The 16,848-nt window shown below is 47.8% G+C and overlaps 1 protein-coding gene across 2 annotated transcripts in view; it reads left to right on the plus strand.

Annotated features, from left to right (window-relative positions):
- LOC147013968 (prostaglandin E synthase 3-like) overlaps window positions 1-10,883 on the plus strand; it is a 37,766-nt gene extending 26,883 nt beyond the window's left edge. For both annotated transcript variants that reach the window (XM_085851421.1, XM_085851420.1), the window contains exon 8: window positions 10,421-10,883. In XM_085851421.1, the coding sequence (XP_085707547.1) occupies window positions 10,421-10,440 (20 nt within the window). In that variant the 3' untranslated portion in view covers window positions 10,441-10,883. The remainder of the gene's footprint in view (window positions 1-10,420) is intronic.
- Window positions 10,884-16,848: the final 5,965 nt, after the last annotated feature.

Consider the following 16,848-nt stretch of genomic DNA (forward strand, 5'->3'; position numbering starts at 1 on the left):
CTCGAGGGAATTTATGTGATTCATCCGGGCTGCGACGCTTTGAGTCAGTCGTTTTTCTTTTTCTATCTTTTATTTCAAACGCACAACATTTCAACAACCATGCCATCCCCATCACAGCGCCAACCACACTGCAACCACGCCACCTCCACCATCTACGCTACCACATCTTCGCCACTCGCCATTCAACAGGCTCCGTGCGGTTACGATCTCCGCGGAGGGACAAACAAAAACCAACAAGAATGCTCAGTGGGCTTTTCCCGCCTGTTTCTTCCGTTGACTTCCCCGCGCTTGGAGTGGGAGGAGGGGCGATGCAGGTCAAAGGTCAGAGGTCATGTGAAGGTGGGGCCTCTTTCTGGGGGAATAATTCCCTGGCTCCGAGCCAAAAAACTGACTCCCTCGGCCCCTGGACGGGGTGGGGTGGAGGAAAAGCGTGAGGGCACGCCCCCTTCGAGAAGCTTCTCCAAGAAGCTCGAAGGGAGGCGGGGCCAAAAACGGGGCGGAAGGGCGGAGTCCCGCGCGATAAAAGACGGACACGGGCGGGCGCAAAAAAAAAGCTCCCTGAAAAAGCTCCCTGAAGCAAAGCTCCCTGAAGAAGCTCTCTGAAAAAGCTCCCTGAGAGGCTCCCAAAAAGGTTTCCTAAAAGGCTCCCTCTCACGCTTCTTTTTCCTCTTCATCTTGGCTGGTGGTTCGGTTGGTTGGTCATCAGGAAGAGGTCCTGCGCCCGCGCCTTGGCGAGCGGGCTTGTCACAAAGGCACAGACGGGAGACTCGGCAGCGCCCGTTGCGATGTAGACCTGTGCGTCTGGACGGGGAGTGCCGGAGAGGGTTCGCTGGCCGCGAGAGAGGTCGGGGCCAGGCGCGACCACGCTGACTGTCGCGGGAGAGGGACTCACCAGAGACAGAAGGGAAGTCGCGACTTTCTTTCTTTCTTTTCTTTGGGGTTTTGGTGTGAATGTCCGTGGGTGGTGCCAGTCTGGCTAAAGTAGAACTGTTTAAGTGTTGTCGTGTGTACGCGCATTCGGTTGTAGCCCTGCATCGTTGCTTTTATTCTTCTGGTTACTATATGTGCATTTTGATTGTGTATTGCTGTAAATACGTGCCTTACGCTTGTCTGTGTGTGCGTGTGAATAAAATGCTTGCTTGTTGAACTGTGCCCGCTTTGCTTCGTCTCTTTTCCTCTTTTATTGACCCTCCATCTTGCATCACGGAAAGGGGTTCGTAGTGGGCTTAATACGCCCGGTAATTAATCGGAACCGTTGAGGCCGACGATAACACCGCTCGGTTATCACTGTAGCACGGAGCGGACCGCTTAAGTGGTTCGTGTCCGGAGTCGGCCTGTGGCGTGGTACGATCACCCGGTCGACCATTCGCGCAGGTACTTCGGTCGATCGAATTTGACGAGCAACCCTATCCTGCGCAGGTGGGCAATTGGCACGGTCATGGTGGGGTTAAACCCCCACCCATGACTAGCTCCCGACGTTGTTCCGAGAGGGTCACGACTGAATTGTCCGTTCCGGTGGGCGAGGCGGCCGCCATTCGAGTCGAGCGGCTGATTGCACGCCGGCGGGCGCGAATTCGCAACACTGGTGTCAGGAGTGGAATACACACTCTCCCGTCTCCAAACTAAATTCACGGAGAATCGGTTCAGGGGTGAGAGGTGCGACCCCCGATTCCCTCCAAATTACGAGCAATTAAAATTAATCCCTTGCGAGAAATAAGATGGAGTCTCAAGGCGAGCGGGAGCCAGGGGTAGATATGGATTTAGAATGTGTAGAATCCATGGTCCAGGATGAAATCCCGTGCAGGAAATGCTTGTTGTGCAGGACGAACTCCCCCAACTGAACCCAGAGCCCAAAATGGTGTGGAGGCGGCCACGGTGTCTGACACCTCCCCTCCCCCTCTCCGCCAAATCTCCCCGATCCTTGCCGAATCGGCTCAGCCGAGTGCACTCGACATGGCGCAGTTATTTGCAATGCTGGCGGAAATTTATAACGGATTAAACAACAAGATGGATGGAAACGCACTCGAAATAAAAAACGCAATGAAGGAAGAAATGAAAGAAATGCGGGGTGAGACGCAGAATTATGGGCCGAAGCCTGCAGGCGGGCATGAAGTCAATAAGAGTGGAGCTCAAAATGGCGACGCCACGTGTGGGAGCGAACGAGCTGGGAGGGAGTGCAATGGTTGTCAGGCCCGCAATGGAGGCGGGTGAGGGCAAAATAATTTGGGGGACATGTTGGGCGAGAAGCGTGACGGTGACACAGAGGGAAAAATTAAATGGGGTGACCGAAACGTGTGAGACGAGACACGAGGTGACGACAAAGAAAATAAAAATAGTGGAGACAAGGGAGATAAGGGAAGAGACGGAAATCACAGAGACACGGGAGGTAGAAACGGTAAAGGAGAGATTACATGATGAATTGGACGGGATTAAAGACGAGCACACACACACACGGAGTTAGTGCAGGACGATGAGGGCGAGCTCGCGGAGCGTGTGGGGACCCGGTGCGGGCAGCTGGATGGCCTCCTCCAGGAACGAGGGGAGAGAGTATGCCCCCTTGAAGCTGATCTCGACCAGGTGGGTTCGGTCGTGCCAAGCGGAGTTGAGGGGAGGAGTGCTGCGAACGGTTGCACTCCGAGCGTGGGGGGGGGGGTATAGAGGCCCCGGAACCCCTTTTGGGGACGCAAATCCCCAGTGTGGTTGTCCTGGTGTTTGTGGTGCAAGGTGTAAGTGCGTCCCCGTGTGTGTAAGCGACCCTGTGTGTGAGTGGTGCGGTGGCAAGTGTGCCAAAGGGCGTGCTTCCCAGCACGCCGTGTGTGGATGAGGCACCGCGTGTATGTCACCGCATGTGTGAGTGAAAGGGTCCGTGCAAGGGAGACCGTGTGTGTGAGAGAGCGGTATGTGAGGGAGATGACGGTCGGCATGCGGGAGCACGCAGCCGCGTCTCCCGGTGTGAATGTGATGGAGTGGAGTGTGAGCGTCGTAACACGCAGGTGTGCGTGGATTGAATGGCGACGGAGACGGCGACAGAGAGACAAAGGCCGAATAGCGGCCGTAGTTGGATTGGGCACCGCGCCGGGTTCACCCAGCGGCGAGCGCGAGGTCCGTGCTGTGGTACGCACGAGGCCGCCACGTGTGCGCTTGCAGGGGAGTGAAACCCGGTCCGGAAACGCCAGCGATGGATTTGCCGATCCCGCTTACGGACAAAGTTTAGGCAGGTAAACGTATTTGGACCGGATGGGTTCTCCACGCGAGCTTGTGTTAAGCTCCAACGGGTAGAGCACATGTGTTCGCGTGGAGAACCCCTCGAGACGTGAGGCCTGTTTTTTTTTTATGCGCCGGGTGACATCATGGCTGCGTGTATGGTTGGAATCCGGCAGGAGGGTGAATCCCTACCGGATGGTACCATCCAAGAGGGACGAGGGACGCGAACAGCTGCCATGACGTCACGCCACAGGTGCGCGGCTGTGAATTGCCGCGCTGGTGCTGCGTATTTAAAAAAAAAAAATAGCAATCCTCGCTTTCGGGTGAACAGGATTCCCGGGCAAGGGGTGGAAGACCCCCTGGTCAGGGCACAGGATGGAACTAGTTCGGGGGAAGGGTTAGCTTAGCTAGACCGGCTTCATGGGGCAGGGGTAAGTCCTCATGGAGTCCGTGGAATGGATTAGGTAGAGAGATTTAGATGAGATTTAGGATGGGAAATAATTTTTGAGGATTTGGAGAACAGTGACAGACTTGTGAGTGTGTAGAGGGGACGTAGCTTAGCTACGTAGTGTTAAAAGGATGTGCTGTAGTTTAAGGGACGACGTGGGAGCACGAGTTAGGTAGGGGATGTAGTTAGAAGGATGGCAGAGTTCAGCGGTGTATGAGTTGAAGAGCGGAAATGTACATGATGAGTGAGTGAGGCCAGCGGGTCTGTGTGAGTGGAGCGAATGGGGAATGCATGGTGCGATGAGTGATTTGGGGGAGGAGTGACTCCCGCCCAAGGGACCCTGGGGTCAGTGTAAAGTGAGATAGGGGGTGAGTCAAATTAACAAAAATGGAGGTCGTTTTGTTGTTGGTGGGAATGTAGGCTCGATACCCATTTGGAGGGGTGCAGGAGCCTTGTTGACGGGCTGGGAGCGTGGCTGCAAAAGGTGAGTATCGCTGTGTGGGTACCCTGGGCACCGGGCTAGTCGGCCGCGGTAGGCCAAGGGCCCATGGGGGGCCGGGATAGCCTAGTGGGCACGGGTGCGCCCACATGATGCGGGGGCCCAGGGCGCCATTAGCCGCGTGGGCAGTGTTGTGGGCACGGGTGACCCTCGGAAAGGGGCCCGGGAAGCCAACCTGCCACGTGAGCGTTTCAGGGGAGTCGCCAGAGAGGGCACTCCCCGGTGTTTAGGGAGCTGGTAGGCTCGGAGGCAGTGTAGTGCCCGGGGGTGCCATCGTTGGAGAAGCGGCAGAGAGTCGTGCCTGCCAAGGGAGCCACGCGTCCCAGCCATGAGACCGTGTGAGGGCACGGAGAGAAAATTGGGGGGCGAGGCCCGAAATTGTAAGGACACCAACACAGGCGACGGGAATCTGGGTTTTTAGAACCAATAGCTTAAGCGAGAGGCGCTTGTTGAAAGCCCCGGGATAGTTTAAGAGATAATTGTTAGGGTAGATTAGGAGATGTACCCCTCCGCACCATCCATCCCTTCGCTCTCGTTGTGGGCCGCTGGACCCACTTTGAGTTAAAGATCGCTGAAGTCTGAGGAGGCCATCCTGAGGCTTGAGTTGGGCCTCGACACAGGACGCTCGCTCTCCCTCATTCCCCTCCGGGAAGGGAACGTAGGGGTTGGGAGTAGGCTAGGGGACGATAGGTTATCCGAACAAGGACAATAAAGGGGGTTAGGGGACGAATTATAGTGGGGAAGTAAGAGTAAAAAATAAAAACAACAAAAAAATAAAAGGGGGCTAAATTGGGTTTGACAAATTAAGGGAGTGGGTGTAGACAGTAACAGGCAAAGGCGATAGGTGGGAGGGAGACAGGTAGGTAGGTCCGAGCCCGCCTTCTGAGTGGCCAACACCACCGCACTCCCTCCACTGAAAGGCAAAGGCTGGCCAACTTCATCGGTTGGCTGTTTTACTGCAAGGCCTGTGCCGGCCCACTTCGTCGGCTGGCTTTTTGCTGCAAGGCCTGTGCCGGTCGGATAGTCCGACGGCTGTGTTACTTCAAGGCCTGTGCCTGTCAGCTCCACTGCCGGCTGTCTTTGCTTCAAGGCCTGTGCCGGCCAGATCATCTGCCGGCTGTTCGCTACAGCGGCCTTATCATGCCATATCTTGCCTGCCTGCCTTTGCCATGCCATGCTTACTGCCCTCGTCCATTTTGCCCCGTCCTGTTTTGATTTGCCCCCCCCCCCTTCATTTCCATGTGTGCCGGGATCACCGAAAAGCAACAGTTTGCAAGCTGCAAGAACTGCCCTGCTGGCAGCTACAACATGAGCCTGCACCAGCAGCCCGTGCACCGTTGGTTGTTTGCGTTCATCCATTCATCTGCACCACGGGACTGCATTGAGCAGCCCGTGCACCATTTTGTTGCTTGCGTCAGTGCCCGTTCAGTGTTTTGCAGGCAGCCGCACCAGGAGACTGCATTTGCGCAGCCCATGCGCCATTGTTCACTGCGCCCATTTAAAAGGGGGAGGCCGTGGACTGCGTGTGAGCAGCCGGCCACGTTCCCTGTCACCTGCATTGGTTCATGAGCCAGAGACTGCATGCGAGCAGCCTGGCTCCCTGCTAACTGCTTTTCTCTTTGCAGAGTCCATTGATCCTGGGCCATGGTTAGTGTAGAATTTGTAAGTAAGATTTACTGTAAATATGAGTGCGCCCCCGGCATGTATGTGTTAGCGCCGGCAATTTTATTTAAGTCGTCCGTATGAGCGGGTTTGTTTAGTTAGTTACTCAGCCCTCAGGTTATTTATTTTGGGGACACAAATACCATGAATGTCGCACTCAGGGGTCCGTAAGTAAAACGTAATAGGTGAGAACTACACATGATGGCACACGAGAATTTGACGACTCGGGACGAGTCTGTAAAAAGGGGAGGGGGGTAGTGTTGCGGCTGGGGAAATTCGCATTACACCATAAAGGGCCCGTAGGTGAGATATCTTGATAGGTGCATGTGTAGTTAGCCCTTATCCGTTGTCAAGAGGGAATTTATGTGATTCATCCGGGCTGCGACGCTTTGAGTCAGTCGTTTTTCTTTTTCTATCTTTTATTTCAAACACATATTTCAACAACCACGCCATCCCCATCACAGCGCCAACCACACTGCAACCACGCCACCTCCACCATCTACGCTACCACATCTTCGCCACTCGCCATTCAACAGGCTCCGTGCGGTTACGATATCCGCGGAGGGACAAACAAAAACCAACAAGAATGCTCGGTGGGCTTTTCCCGCCTGTTTCTTCCGTTGACTTCCCTGCGCTTGGAGTGGGAGGAGGGGCGATGCAGGTCAAAGGTCAGAGGTCATGTGAAGGTGGGGCCTCTTTTTGGGGGAATAATTCCCTGGCTCCGAGCCAAAAAACTGACTCCCTCGGCCCCCGGACGGGGCGGGGTGGAGGGAAAGCGTGAGGGCACGCCCCCTTCGTGAAGCTTCTCCAAGAAGCTCGAAGGGAGGCGGGGCCGAAAACGGGGCGGGGCGGAAGGGCGGAGTCCCGCGCGATAAAAGACGGACACGGGCGGGCGCAAAAAAAAAAGCTCCCTGAAGCAAAGCTTCCTGAAGAAGCTTCCTGAAAAAGCTCCCTGAGAGGCTCCCAAAAAGGTTTCCTAAAAGGCTCCCTCTCGCGCTTCGTTTTCCTCTTCATCTTGGCTGGTGGTTCGGTTGGTTGGGCATCAGGAAGAGGTCCTGCGCCCGCGCCTTGGCAAGCGGGCCTGTCACAAAGGCACGGACGGGAGACGCGGCAGCGTCCGTTGCGAGGTGGACCTGTGCGTCCAGACGGGGAGTGCCGGAGAGTGTTCACCGGCCGCGAGAGAGGTCGGGGCCAGGCGCGACCACGCTGACGGTTGCGGGAGAGGGACTCACCAGAGACAGAAGGGAAGTCGCGACTTTCTTTCTTCCTTTCTTTTCTTTGGGGTTGTGGTGTGAATGTCCGTGGGTGGCGCCAGTCTGGCTAAGGTAGAACTGTTGAAGTGTTGCCGTGTGTACGCGTATTCGGTTGTAACCCTGCATCGTTTCTTTTATTGTTCTGGTTACTAAATGTGCATTTTGATTGTGTATTGCTGTAAATACGTGTATTTCGTGCTTGTCTGTGTGTGCGTGTGAATAAAATGCTTGCTTGTTGAACTGTGCCCGCTCTGCTTCGTCTCTTTTCCTCTTTTATTGACCCTCCATCTTGCATCACGGAAAGGGGTTCGTAGTGGGCTTAATACGCCCGGTAATTAATCGGAACCGTAGAGGCTGACGATAACACCGCTCGGTTATCACTGTAGCACGGAACGGACCGCTTAAGTGGTTCGTGTCCGGAGTCGGCCTGTGGCGTGGTACGATCGCCCGGTCGACCATTCGCGCAGGTACTGAGGTAGATCGAATTTGACGAGCAGCCCTATCCTGCGCGGGTGGGCAATTGACACGATTGTGGTGGGGTTAAACCCCTACCCATGACTAGCTCCCGGCGTTGTTCCGAGAGGGTCACGACTGAATTGTCCGTTCTGGTGGGCGAGGCGGCTGCCATTCGAGTCGAGCGGCTGATCGCACGCCGGCAGGGCAAATTCGCAACAATATATATATATATATATATATATATATATATATATATATATATATATATATATATATATATATTGTTACGGCTGTGGAAATTTGCAATACACCATAAAAGGTCCTTAGATCAGTGATGACGCTAAGTTTATGTGCAGATGGCTCCCCACCGTTGTTTAAAGGGAATTTGTGTGGTTCATCGGGCTGCGACTCTTTGAGATAGCCGTTTTTCTGTTCTATCGTTATTTTGGACCGTCCGAAGACTTCAAACGAAAGCCCCGTAAAAGGCCTACAACGGCGCGTGAGTTTTCCCGCCTTTTTTTTTGCGGCGCCGGGGCTGACGGTAGAGGCTGCGAGAGCTCGCTTGCGATTGGTGGATACGGGGTGTGAGGCGGCCATGAGGAGGAAACGCCCCTTTTCGAGGAGCTTCTCGAAAGGGCTAAAGGAGAGGCGGAGCCAAAAAGGGGGTGGAACGAAGGGGCGGAGCCCCGTGCTATATAGGGCAGACCGCGCGTGGGCTCGGCCTCTCTCCTGCCTGGATCATCGTGTTGGATTCTTCCTCTCTCTCTGTCGTGGTTGAGTGCTTCTCTCACTTGGTGGCCAGGGTCGAGCTCGCTCTCTCTCTCTCTCTCTCTCTCTCTGGTCCGAAAGCCCTCTCTGCCTCTCCTTCTCGGTGCAGCGCTCTCTCCCTCTCTCGGTTCTGCGCTCGTGGTCCGGCGAGCGGCCTGTTGGTGGAGACGCGGACAGGAGGCGCAGCAGTGCCGGCTGTCTGGTGGACCTGCGCGCCGGGACGAGGGGTGCCGGAGAGGGTTCGCCGGCCGCGTGGGAGGCCGGAACCAGGCGCGACCACGCTGACGGTCGTGGGAGAGAGACTGGACGACCACTAAAGGGAGGTCTTTTCTTTTGTTTGTGTGTGTGGTGGCGCCGTGTCCGACAAGTAAACCTGTGTAAGTGCCTGTACATTGCTCGTAGTCGGTGGTATTGCTTTCATTGCTTTCTTGCCTGTATCCGTGTTTCATTTAGATTTGCCTTGCTTGTAAATACCTGCATGATTCCTTGCTTGTGTTGTGTGTGTAATATGTGCTTGCTATAATAAATTTCCTTGTGTGAAATGTGTCCTGTTCGTCGTCTCTTTCCCCATTGAAAGTGCCATCTTGAATCGTGGAATAAATTAGTAGTGGGTTTTGAACACCCAGGGTAAAGAAGAGAATCTGATCCGTCGAGGTTGGCGATAACACCGCTAGGTTATCACTGTAGCACGGAACGGACCGCTTAAGCGGTTCGTGTCCTTGGCCGACCTGCGGCGAGGTACGATCGCCCGGTTGACTACTCGCGCAGGTACTTAGGTAGGTCAAATTTGGCGAGCAACCCTATCCTGCGCGGGTGGGCAATTGGCATGATCGTGGTGAGGTTAAACCCCCACCCGTGACTGGCTCCTGGCGGTAATTCCAGGAGGGTCACGACTGAATTGTCCGTCCGGTGGGCGACGCGGTTGCGATTGGAGTTATGCAATTGCTCGCACGCCAGGCGGGCCAGAATTCGTAACAATATCTAAAACCCTAATCCTAACTCCCCCCTCCCCCCCCCCCACTCCACAGGCATCTTGATATTGGCTAGATATTGTTTGATCTTCTGAAAGAAGGCAAACCTTGTTTGTTGCATAAAAGAGGAACATAAAAATTAACTTGGCGAAATTTACTGGGAAACCAATGTAAATCTGCTGATGTGACCGTCCCTTTAACTTGGGATTGAACAGATGAAGCCCTGAGTCATCCATTATGATGGCAGTGATATCAATACGATCTTCTCGAACCCATTGCTGTGAGGAACTTCGCCACAGCCTTATGTTCTTCAATTGACATTTTTCACCCACCAAAAAATAAAAAGTCCTCTTCGGTTAGTCTTCAAAAGAATGTTCAGAATTTATATTGTTGATGCATCCTCTCAAGTTGAAGGATGAAACGGCACTGCTGACATGGCCAAAGGTATATGGTTACTTGGGCTTCACCGTAAGGACTTGTAGTAAGCATTCCTTACAGCTGTGGAGTTACAACTCGTAAGCTGATTCAAGTTACAACTTTAACGAAATTTTTTTTTCCCTTTTATACTATTTCTCCAATTTATCATAATGTGTGGATACTTAGCTTTTGTTAGTGTTCATTCTTGGTGCAACAAACAAACAAAAAAACTGAGAATGTGATCAATTGTACGTCTTGGTCTCCTATCATGTAGATATGGTATTTATTGAGTTGCCTGCATATAGGTAGGACCTCATGCCCTTTTTTACACAAGGTGAACTATGCATCCTGAATACTACTGTGCGCAGCATCAACAGGTAGTTTCTGCTGTTGTCCCAACTTTATCAAATTGCTGTGATGGACAGCAATTTGATAAAGTAGGGACAACAGCACATTTCTCTTCTCTCATCTTTTTTTTAGCATCTTTATCTCCTCCTGTCTGCATTAGGATTTGGTATGGGACAGTACATTGTAATGCAGAGCAGTAGAGGCTAACCTAAACCTGACCATCACTCTGCTGCCTTTCCCTCGTATGCTTGGTTTTGAAACAAAAAGAAAGAAAAAAAAATTGCAAACAAAATTTTTGACATATTGACCTTGTGTAATCTGGCAATGTTACATCAACCTTTGCGGACCTTTTTAACTGTCCTGTTTGCTATAAAACTCGCCCGTCTTTGCGCAGAGCTGCCAGATTTGGAGTGAACGCTGACTGGATGAAAGTGGCGAGGACAAGACGAGCAGCCGTTTGCTCTTTCCGTCTTGTCCCAGGGAATGCCTTATCGAGGCAGTTCTCGTGATCTTTCACAAAGCTATATGCACACAAGCTCCCCATTGGACAGTTCTGTGCTGCACTGCAGCCTCATGGTTCTGCTGCACAACAGCTGATTGGGAACAATGTGGGTATTTTCATGTTGCTTTTGTAATTGTTTTCAAAGGCAATAATGCGGAATAAAATAATACACTGCTGAGATTAACCGTTTGCTTCATGGATTGATCCATCATTTGCTGAATACAGAAAGCAGTAAATATAGATAAGTGAGATAGTTACATGCTTTGCAGGTATAATATTGATGTTCTTTTTGAAGGTATTCATTTGTAGACACTTTGACTGCAGGTTACATGATTAAATTTTCTGAAAAATGTCATCATGACTTTCCATTGAATACAAGAGACCAGTACACACAAATTTGCCGAGCTGAATACAATGCAAATCCCCATAAGGAAGATATTGATGTACAGGTTTGTCTATTTTTAAACTATAGCAGCATTTCAAAGGGCTGGCAAGATGGCTTAGAAGTATGCACACTCGGTTTGAATCTTGGCCAAGCTATAAACTGCCATCCTAGTGCTTCACAGGCAGGGTGATTCATCAAGGTGTGTGCCGTCCCTTGGTAGAACATTAAACGGACGTCCCGTCTGCTGGCATTAGTCGGTGGACGTTAAATATCGCACGGTGTCCTTTGCGAAGAGTAGGTGAGCTATCGCCGGCACCCTGAACAAATTACAAATTTCTGCCCTGACCTGTGTTGGAGTGACGATCCAACCAGGATTGCAACCCAAACCAAGAAACTGCTCCGGCAGAACTGACGCTCTGTCTAGAGAATGGTACACGATGATGGGTATTTCTAAATATTGCACAAGTGCAGAGGACTGCTGGCAAATACAACATGTTTATTTTCAGTCACACCTTTTGAAAAGGAATGTAATTTTTCATCTAGACTCTGGAGTGGTAAATTGTACTTGTTGCTGTTCACATTGATTTGGAACATAAATGGCAATCTATTTTCACAGGCTTTGTGGTACCGATTACTGTGGATAAAAAAAAAAAAACATTTTTATGATGTAGCTTTGCCGTTGTGTTCCCATGAAGAACGAGTATTGGAATGTCTGCTTGGGCCTACATTCTCTTCATCACACCAAATTAGTTTTAACCCCACGCACACACTTACCTTTGAGCTGTTCGATTTCCCGATGTGTCTCTAAACTCGGATTAGTGCTTTGCAGGAAGTAGTTGGTGGATGTTAAAGATTGCAGCTTCTTGCGAAGAGTATGAAAGTTATTGCCGGCACCCTTAACTAATTGCAAATTCCTGCCCTGCCCCCTGCTGGGTATGCAAAGGCAAACCACCCAGTGTAAACCTGCTGTGGAGCTGCTTTGGCAGGATTCGACCTGACTGGGCAGAGCACCAGAGAGAGAGATGTCCGTTACATGTTCCATGATTGGCAGAAATTGTAGTTTTCTTCTTTTTGATCTAAATGCCATGCGATACCAAATTAAGGTAAAAAGGAAATTGATGGTTACGACTTTGTTAACTGTTTATTTATGGATGCAAACAAGTGGTCAGTGCTGTCATCTCCCACCCCTCCCTATAATCTCTACAAATCCTCTTCTTATTACAACCTACTCAGCTGTTCTCTTATTCCCTCCCATAATTTCTCATGCTTTCCACCTTGTCTGTTTTTTTTCCCTACACAAACTCAAGTACACCTCATAATGAAACTACGGTGATGCTTCATTTTGTGGAAAAATACCCAGTGCCAGTTAATTACTTATCTTGAATGATTAAAAACACCAGCAGAGTACCCACTCTATGGGTGATCTTGTTCCAAGCTTGCAACACATTTTCCTGATATCTCTTTATTTGAACGGCATATAGGCAACAAGACGACTGCCTCGATCACTCCTGAAAATAAAATTTAAACTAGAGTAATTCGATTGCACGCAGTCGACGGGTATGCCTCCGCTCTCCCGCACAAACACGAGTGTTGACATATTTGACCCTTGACCTTTGTCATATCTGGCTCAAAATCTAATCAGTTAATTGCCCTGTCTAACTTTACCTTTGTACCAAGTTGGATGAAATTATGTCCAATATTTCTTGAGTTAGGGCGTAAACAGTAAAATTTCAGAGTTTGACCTTTGACCTTTATCACATCTGGCCCAAAATATAATCACTTAATTGCACTGTATGACTTTACCTTTTTACCAAGTTTGATGAAATTCTACAATTTGCTTCTTGAGTTATCGCGAAAACGAAAATCCAGACGGACAACCCGGAAACATAATGCCTCCGGCACCCTTGGTGTGAAGGCATAAAAACCTAGGGGTATGTACATGAAGGAAAAATGTGTACAGCGTATGTCCATATCTAATACATCGCAGTTGTATCGCTTTGCTAATTCCAATTACACTGGCCCATAAGCTTATACCAGAGGCCTGAAGCCTATCCGTGCTGTCACCTTCACAAGGTCATTGGATATTTGATGATCTTTTTAACAGTCGCTTAAGTTGTTTTACATTGAAAAGAAAGCTTATAGGGAGGGCATGACGATTGTGAATTTGACACTTCAGAAGATGTTTTGGGCTTATCAAAATGGTGGACATGTGATTTTTATTTTTCAGGTTACAATTGTGGGTGGTGGTAGGCCAGCTGTCCAACCAATGGGTATAGAGCGGACATACACACACATACAAACACTTGCTCCATTGTATATCGAAGATGAAATGCAAAGATATTTAGACCAATAATTTGGAATTGGAAAATTGTACCTCCCTCCATATAACTTTACTTTCAAGAGTTAGTGAAGCCATCGTGCTTTCTGCTTTCCCTTCATTCCTGCAAACTTTACTCCATAATTACTCGATTTTTAGCTCGCCTGTTCGAAGAACAGAGAGCTATAGCGATACCCCCGGCGTGAGCGTCAGCGTGAGCGTGAGCGTGAAAATGTTCAATTTTTTGTATTACGGAAAAACTCCTCGACGGATTTCGACGAAACTTGGTGGGGGGGGGTGGGGGGTTAGGTATTGTCCAAGGATCATGCCATTAGATTTTGGACTTGGTCCCCCCCCCCACACAAAAAAATTGTTAGAGAAAATTTTTTTTTTTTGCATTTCCACATTTTCAGTGATTTATTTCCACCCCCCCCCCAAAAAAATTTTTTTTTTTTGCATTTCTACATGTTTTAAGTGATTTCTAACCCCCCCCACAAAAAAAAATGGAGAAAATAACTATAACTGTCAGCACTGTTGACATATTTAATGAATAAGATATAAGGTTCACTCGATTGACCCAGCAGTATTGGCGGCGGAGGTTTTGCACTCTCCCGAGTGCTTCCCCTCGAGTTTCCTTTCTAATGTTTTTATCTACCACTATTTTTTATACGCCCGATATATATATATATATATATATATATATATATATATATATATATATATATATATATATATATATATATATATATATATATATATATATATATATATATATATATATATATATATATATATATATATATATATATATATATATATATATATATATATATATATATATATATATATATATATATATATATATATATATATATATATATATATATATATATATATATATATATATATATATATATATATATATATATATATATATATATATATATATATATATATATATATATATATATATATATATATATATATATATATATATATATATATATATATATATATATATATATATATATATATATATATATATATATATATATATATATCGGGGCGTATTATGTGATACCGTCTGTCTGTCTGTCTCTCCGTTCCTGTCCGCACTCTAACTCCCAAAGTTTTCAACTTTCACGTTTCATATTTGGTACATAGGTACAGACTGTGGAGATGGTGTGTTGCAACATACGGTCGTCATCTAAAGTCGTTACCATGGCAACCACGATACTGTTTCCGTCTGTTCCTGTCCCCACTCTAACTCCCAAAGTTTTCAACTTTCACGTTTCATATTTGGTAAATAGGTACAGACTGTGGAGACGGTGTGTCGCAACATTCGTTTGTCATCTAAAGTGGTTGCCATGGCAACCAGGATGCTGTTTCCGTCCGTTCCTATCCCCACTCTAACTCTCAAAGTTTTCAACTTTCACGTTTCATTATTGATACATAGGTGCAGACTGTGGAGACGGTGTGTCGCGACATACGTTCATCATCTAAAGTGGTTGCCATGGCAACCGGGATGCTGTTTTCCATCCGTTCCTGTCCACACTCTAACTCCCAAAGTTTTCAACTTTCACGTTTCATATTTGGTACATAGGTACAGACTGTGGAGATGGTGTGTAGCGACATACGTTCGTCATCATCTAAAGTGGTTGCGATGGCAACCGGGATGCTGTTTTCCATCTGGTAGCACAATTCTGTATATACCTTCTTGTTAGGGTGTATATTGTGCTCACTTGCGCTCTTGTTACTGATTGCAATATACAAATACATATATTGCTTTATAATTATACTTCACTGCAATGCTTTATAAAAAAAATTAATTATTAGATTCGTCTTTTTAAAACGATAAATGTATAAACAGGCGAGCATTGGGTGGCTTTGACACCAACTCTGGTTATATACTTGTATCGAAGATAAATTTTCATGTGATACCAATCAAATGTTTTGAATATTTAAGCATGATTCGATAAACTTTATACCTTTTGGTAATTTTCAGTTAAATTCCTGGTTGTTGGCTTAACAACTTTAAAACAGTGGGAAAAATCTATAGTTTTAAACTTGTTTACTGTTAGGATAGCTTTGAGGTCATGTGACGCTTCTGACATCTCCTTTGGATTATCAACCGTCATCCTGCTTTCTAGGCAGGGAATTCTATCAATTACAACCTACTAGTTTTTATTGACACGAGCATGTGGACCTATGACGCTCTCTGATCCTTTTCATCACGAAGCGATTGTGCGCTGGTACTCTGACCACATTCAATTCTTTCTGAGTAGTGCTGCTTAGATCGTCGCTTCGAATGGGAAGGGTGCTTCGACCATGTAAAGCATCTGAGAGGTACGCACACTCATCTCAAAAGCTGTCTAGCCAATGTTTGAATCTCGGCCCAACTATAAACTGTCATCACGGTGTTTCACAGGCAAGGTGATTCATCAACCCGAACAACTCAGATGGGTGTTAAAAACTGGGCATCCTGGCAGCCGCCATTAGTTGGTGGACGTTAAAGATCCCACGGTGTCCTTTGTGAAGAGTAGGCGAGCTATCACCGCACCATGAACAAATTACAAATTTCTTTCCTGACTTCCGGAGTCAGAGTGGTAGGCAACACAAACACTCTGCTTAAAGCATGGTACATGATTATGATATATTGAATGCATAGCCTGGCTATTGATGAACTATCAAACTTTTCCATTTGCAAACTTGCACTTTCCATTTCATTTGTGACCATCTATGCATTACATACAGTGCCGATGGAAGGTTGACCCCCTTTCAAAATTTTCACCTTTTGTTGCCTTACAGCCTGGAATTGAATCAGACTTTTCCCACCTTTATTTACAAATCGTAACCCACAACTTCCAAGTGAAAGACAAATTCTACAAATTTCAGAAAATTAAACGTACAAAACGAGAATATCTTGGCTGGATAGGTGTCTCTCCCCCCCCCCCTTTTCTAAAAGCAATTGTAAATTAGCTCAGGTGTAACCAATCACCTTCAAAATCACACCAAGTTAATTGGCTTTCACCAGTGTAAAATTGTAGTGATTCTGATTATTTCAGAATCAAATCTGCTGTTCCTGTTGATTTCCTCTGCTGGGTAGTGTATTTCACAGCAAAGACAACCATGAGAACCAAGGACCTTTCAAAAGACCTCTGGGATAAAGTTGTGGAAATGCACAGATCAGGGGATGGGTATAAAAATATTTCAAAGGCCTTGAATATCCCTTGGAGCACAATCAAGACAATCATTAAGAAATGGAAGGCGTATTGTACCACCAAGACCCTGCCGAGATCAAGCTGTCCCTACATACTGGATGACAAAGCAAGGAGACTGATCAGAGAAGCCACCAAGAGGCCAATGGAAACTGAAAGAGCTACAGACCTTTATGGCAAAGACGAGTCACTGTGTGCATGTGACAATATCCCCAACACTCCATACATCTGGTCTGTATGGTGGGGTGGCAAGAAAGAAGTCATTACTCAAAAAAGCTCACCTTGAGTCCCATTTGAAGTATGCAAAAAAACACTGGAGGTTCTGAAGCCATGTGGCAAAAAGTTTCATATTCTGACAAAACCAAGATGGAACCTTTTGGCCGAAATGCAAAACTATACG

This window comes from Eptatretus burgeri, chromosome 13 (genome assembly GCF_056783735.1).
Source record: "Eptatretus burgeri isolate ZD-2024b chromosome 13, Ebu_testis_v1, whole genome shotgun sequence".
NCBI classification, from domain to species: Eukaryota; Metazoa; Chordata; class Myxini; order Myxiniformes; family Myxinidae; genus Eptatretus; species Eptatretus burgeri.